The sequence below is a fragment of the Juglans regia genome, chromosome 15, assembly GCF_001411555.2.
Source record: "Juglans regia cultivar Chandler chromosome 15, Walnut 2.0, whole genome shotgun sequence".
In the NCBI taxonomy this organism is placed as follows: domain Eukaryota; kingdom Viridiplantae; phylum Streptophyta; class Magnoliopsida; order Fagales; family Juglandaceae; genus Juglans; species Juglans regia.
The window spans coordinates 11,545,465-11,551,464 of record NC_049915.1 but is presented as its reverse complement, the minus strand read 5'-3'; the positions used below and the strand labels follow the sequence as shown (position 1 = coordinate 11,551,464).

The window sequence follows — 6,000 nt, the reverse complement described above, 5'->3', positions numbered from 1 at the left end:
TACACCCACTAAAATCAACGTCAAACGCAAGCAATCAAAATATCAACCCCACTTCAATGGCCCCTAACTCCAAGCAATCATCACAGACAAACCAAAACAACAACAATGCAACTCCAAATAATTTACACTCCACTCCATCAGTCGTACAAAACTTGAATAGTATATAAAAAGAAAAAGTCACTACACAACCCCGAGAACCCATTAAAAACACTGCATGTCGCACTCAAGTAAATCCAAACTCAGAACATTCCAACACATGATGTTCGCTTATACAAAGAAAATGCCCAAAGAACAACCCACGAACTACACTAAATAAAAACATGACCTAGAATTTCATTGGAGTGAAATGAATTAATAGAGGTGAATGCGTATGTACGGGCGAGAGAAACAGAGAACCAAAGAAAAATGGGTTACCAGCAAGAAAAAATGTCACCAGTGGTGGCTTCGATGGTTACAAGGCTTCAGGGATGAATGAACAAGCAGCACAACAATTACATAGCAAACCAAAAGGAAAACTACATTGGAGAGAAAGAGAGAGTGCCGACAATGAGGGTCCTGAGTTTCAAAATTAAGGTATAAAATGAGAGAGAGAGGGAGAAAAAGATATAGCTGAAGATGAAACACAGCACAAGAGGAGAGAAGAGCCGAGTCTGAAAGGAGAACACCAACTGCATAACAAAACAGACTCGGGAGAGAGAAACACAGTGGTCTGCTGTAATGGAGGGAAGCGACAGAGTGAGAAACTGATTTTGAGGGAAAAATCGAAAGGGAGGAGATTTAGGGCATGAGATTTGGAACCACAAAACAAAATCAACAACAAGAAAATAAAATTAAAACGGAAGGAAGTGAATGTGGGTTACGTGTGAGAGAGGCGTCTGAGCGAGGGAAACCCAGAAAAATAAAAGAAACTGAAAGAGAAAGAGGGGGAGAAAGAATCGGGGGGGAAAGAAGAGAAGTTGAGGAAGGAAATACTCAACCCCAAAATGACGCCGTTCGCACACCTCCAAGGAAAAGGGCTGGGCCCTCGAGCACGAACCGGCCTCACAAACAAAAACTGGGCCTTACATCCTCCTCCCCTTACAAAAATTCCTTTCGAACAAGTGAGGATACTTAACTCGCATCTCTTCCTCGAATTCCCAAGATGCTTCACTAATAGCATGATTATTCCACAATACTTTAACCAACGGAATAGTTCAAGTTCGTAACACTTGCTCTTTCTTGTCCAAAATCCGCACTGGTTCCTCGGTGTAGGTCATATCCTTTTGAATTTGAAAGGGTTCATGATCTATAATGTGGGTGGGATCATGGATGTACTTCCTCAACATAGACACATGGAACACGTTATGCACTCCTGAGAATGCCAGTGGTAGAGCCACCCTGTACGCCACTAATCCAATCTGATCAAGAATCTCAAACGGTCCAATATATCTAGGGCTCAACTTACCCTTCTTTCCGAATCTCATAACTCCTTTCATCTGTGCAATCCTCAAAAATACCTTATCTCCAACCTCAAACTCTAACTAGCAGCGGCGTTTATCTGCATAACTCTTCTGTCGGCTTTGAGCTGCTTTCATTCTAGCCCGAATGGTATCTATCTTCTCGGTGGTCTGCTGAATAATCTCTGGCCCTATAAGTTTCCTTTCACCTACTTCATCCCAATACAATGGAGATCTACATCTTCTGCCATACAAAATCTCGTAGGGTGCCATCCCAATGCTAGCCTGGAAACTATTATTATATGCAAACTCAACCAATGGTAAATGTCGCATCCAAGTTCCCTTAAAATCCATCACACATGCCCTCAACATGTCTTCTAAAATCTGAATAGTTCTTTCTGACTGTCCATATGTCTGAGGGTGAAAAGCAGTACTGAAACTTAACTTAGTACCCATTGCCTCTTGTAAGTTTCGCCAAAACTTAGAAGTAAAACGGGGATCTCTATCCGACACAATGGATACCGGTACTCCATGCAACCTCACTATCTCCCGCACATACAGCTCAGCTAGTTTCTCCAGTTTATAAGAAACTTTAATGGGCACAAAACAGGTCGTCTTCGTTAAGAGATCCACGATCACCCATATAGCATCTTGTCCCCTTAAAGTCCTTGGTAGACCTGTCACAAAGTCCATGGAGATGTGCTCCCACTTCCTCTCTGGAATCTGGAGTGGCTGTAATAATCCTGTAGGTCTCTGATGCTCCGCTTTCACCTGTTGGCAAGTTAGACATTGTTCCACAAATTTTGCAATTTCCCTTTTCATACCATTCCACCAAAAAGACTCTCTCAAGTCTCGATACATCTTGGTACTCCTTGGGTGAACAGTGTACAAAGAACGGTGTGCCTCTTCAAGAATTATCCTTTTTAGTTCATCATCAGCAGGTATGCATACTCTACCTCTAAACCTCAAAACTCCATCCTCGGAAATGCTAAAATCAGGTCTGTCCCCGTTCCCGACTTCTTCCATTAGCTTTACCAACCCTGAGTCCACTTTCTGAGCAGCTTTGATTCTATCTATCAAGGCAGGTTGAACTACTAAACTGGCCATGAAAGCATTTTTATCACTAGCAATGACTTCAATACCGGCTCTTTCTAAGTCCATCAACAACCTATGCTGAGTGGTAAAGGCTGCAACCATCAGTCCCATTGACTTCCTGCTTAGGGCGTCGGCTACAACATTAGCTTTGCCTGGGCAATAATTAATGGTGCAATCATAATCCTTGATCAACTCAAGTCATCTCCTCTGCCTCATATTTAATTCCTTCTGGGTAAAGAAATATTTCAAACTCTTGTGGTCCATATAAATTTCACACTTTTCCCCATACAAGTAGTGTCTCCAAAGCTTGAGTGCAAAAATGACAACCGCGAGTTCCAGATCATGTGTGGGATAATTTTGCTCATACACTTTTAGCTGACATGAGGCATAAGCTATAGCCTTCCCATGTTGCATCAGTACACACCCCAATCCAAGCCTAGATGCATCGCTATAGACAACAAATCCACCTCTAGTTGTGGGAACTGTTAACACCGGAGCTGTCACTACTCTCTGTTTCAACTCCTAGAAGCTTTCTTCATACTTTGCTGTCCATTCAAACTTATTATTTTTCCTCGTGAGTGCAGTGAGAGGAACTGCTATCCTGGAAAACCCATCAATGAATCGACGCTAATAACCTGCCAATCCCAAAAAGCTTCTAACCTCGTGAACATTCTTCGGTGCCAACCAATTAACCACTACTTCCACTTTTCCTGGGTCCACTGAAATGCCATCTTTCAAAACTACATGTCCCAGAAACGTGATTGAATCAAGCCAAAATTCGCACTTCTTCAACTTAGCAAACAACTGTTTATCTCTGAGTGTCCCCATTACCAACTTCAAATGTTCTTCATGCTCGGTCTTGCTTTTGAAATATATCAGTATATCATCAATAAAAACCACTACAAATTTACCTAAAAATTCATTAAACACCCGGTTCATCAAATCCATGAATACTGCTGGGGCGTTAGTCAAGCCAAAAGGCATGACCAAAAACTCATAATGGCCATATCGAGTCCTGAAAGCCGTCTTAGCCAAGTCTTCCGCCCTGATCTTCAATTGATGGTAACCCGATCGAAGATCAATCTTTGAAAATACCTGAGCACCTTGAAGCTGATCAAACAAATCTTCTATACGGGGTAGCGGGTACTTATTCTTTATGGTCACCTGATTAAGTTCCATGTAATCGATACACATTCTCGTAGATCCATCCTTCTTCTTCACAAAGAAAACTGGAGCTCCCCAAGGTGATACACTGGGCCTGATGAAACCCTTATCCAACCAATCTTGCAACTGTTCCTTGAGTTCCACTAATTCAGACGGCGCCATTTGGTAAGGTGCTTTTGAAAGGGGTGCCATGCCTGGGACTAGTTCAATAGCAAACCCTACCTCTCGCTCGGGTGGAAGTCCAGTTAAATCTTCTGGGAAAACCTCTGGATAGTCACTCACAGTAGGTATCTGTTCCAACTTCAACTCTTCCTTTCGTGCTTCTACCACACAGGCTAGGAATCCCTGACAACTATCACGCAACAGTTTTCCAACCTGAATGGCAGAAATAATGGGTGGAACCAATCTCACTTTTGACCCTGTGAACCGAAACTCACTTTCATTAGGGGGTCTGAACACCACCTCATTTTTAGAACAATCAATACTGGCATGATAAGAAGCCAGCCAATCCATACCCAAAATCATATCAAACCCAACCATGTGGAACACTATTAAATCTGCTGGCATCAGTCTTCTATCTATAGATAGAGGGCATCCAGGTAGAATCTCACTACAGACTACCGAATTTCCTGTTGGGGTCGCGACCACTAACTTGCACTTCAACCTTTTAGTTTCTAAAGTGCAAAATCTAGAGTAAGCTGTGGAAACAAAAGAATGTGTCGCTCCCGAGTCAAATAACACAAACGCGTTATTAGAAAACAAAGAAAGAGTACCTTTGGCCACAAACAGTCTTATACATGAACCAAAATATTCAAAGCCTTAACCAAAACCAACCAAAAAGAAGTAGTAATAACATAAAATCTTTAAAACAAAACAAATGAGTCATACCGGTGATCACGTCATTCCTACCCTCAGCCTCTCCAAGTGTCAGAGCAAAAACCCGTGCAGGCGCAGTAGTACGCTAGAAGTTGCCTCGCGCTGTCCCTTCTGCTCTGGGAGGTGGTGGCCTGTTGCTGTTTAATTGCAATGGGCAGTCCTTGAGATAGTGACCTGGTTTGCCACAACGGAAGCATAGTCCTGCCTCCATCCTGCATACTATGGCATGTACTTGGTTGCAAGTTCAACACTAATATGCTTGTTGGGAGCCCAGAACCAGCCTCTTACTCGTGCTACTACCTTCATTCCTCTTTTTCCATGATCCCTGGTCCATGTCAGAATGATACCCAGTAGGAGTAGCCCTTTTTCTTTGTTCATGCAATGTAACGCTTCTTTGGAGGGTTCTTTCAAAAACTGTGCCCTTATTCACAATTTTTGAGAAGTTACGAATCTAAAAACCCACTACACGCTCATAAAGTTTCTCATTCAGTCCTTGCTCAAATTTGCGCGCCTTCTTTTCCTCATCGGGAATCAAATAAGTAGCAAACTGGGATAGCTCAGTAAACCTAGCTGCATACTGATGTACCGTCATTGTTCCCTGCACCAAGGTGGCAAATTCCATAGCCTTGTCATCACGGAACAAGCTAGGGAAGAAGCGCTCAAGAAAGATTTGTTTGAAATGCAGCCAACTGACTATCTTTGTTCCCTCTGCTTCTCTGATTGTTCTTTCAGAGATCCACCACCTCTTCGCTTCCCCGGTAAGCTTGAATGTGGCGTACGCCACCTTTTGCTCATCTGTACAGGTTAGGACTCGGAAAATCTCCTCAATGTCCTGAATCCAATCCTCCGCCAGAGTTGGATCGCCTCTCCCATCAAATAAAGGGGGGTGCATTCGATTGAATTGCTCTTCGGTACAACTCCCTTCATTATAGTTACGCTGGCGACCCCGAGGGATTCTGCACAAGGTCATCAATTAATTGATGTGCAGCTGCTCGTAGTACCTTGGAAGCACCCGTTTCATTCTCGTTTGCATTCAGGTCCGTCATGCTTCTTTCACGACGACGGGGTGGCATCCTGAAAAAATAACTTGGATCATTAATAATCAATTCAAAAATAGATTTTATATGAACATAAATAATTAGTGGGATTCATAAAACAAACCATATATATTATACTTAAAAAATATAAGAATATCTATAAAAGAGAGAAAAAAAAAATACACACAACGGTAGAAATAGTCAATCTGCCAAAATCTAATACCTTACCCCATCTGACTATTTAATAAGACTCTGTAATTAAACTAAACCTTAATCAACATGAACTTAGTTCATAAACCTGTGAAAATACCACACCTCAAAACCATTTCTAGAGCCTGCGAATTCTAAGACTTCCCACATCTCCAATATTCAATCCTATAGTTCGCTTCACT

The 6,000-nt window shown here is 42.2% G+C and overlaps 1 protein-coding gene across 1 annotated transcript; it reads right to left on the bottom strand.

Moving 5' to 3' along the window:
- Positions 1–5,022: 5,022 nt before the first annotated feature.
- Positions 5,023–5,617, bottom strand: LOC108981600. The gene is made up of 2 exons (XM_018952832.1): positions 5,573–5,617; positions 5,023–5,403 (listed from the first exon to the last, which is right to left on the bottom strand). The coding sequence occupies exons 1-2, from the start codon at positions 5,615–5,617 to the stop codon at positions 5,023–5,025; spliced, it is 426 nt and encodes a 141-aa protein (XP_018808377.1).
- Positions 5,618–6,000: the final 383 nt, after the last annotated feature.

Bases quoted from the DNA above. Each gene is read 5' to 3' on its own strand.
- LOC108981600 (XM_018952832.1), bottom strand. From the start codon at position 5,617: ATGACGGACCTGAATGCAAACGAGAATGAAACGGGTGCTTCCAAG. The intron at 5,404-5,572 runs GTACTACGAGCA...GATTGGATTCAG, and splicing joins ATGAAACGGGTGCTTCCAAG to GACATTGAGGAGATTTTCCG.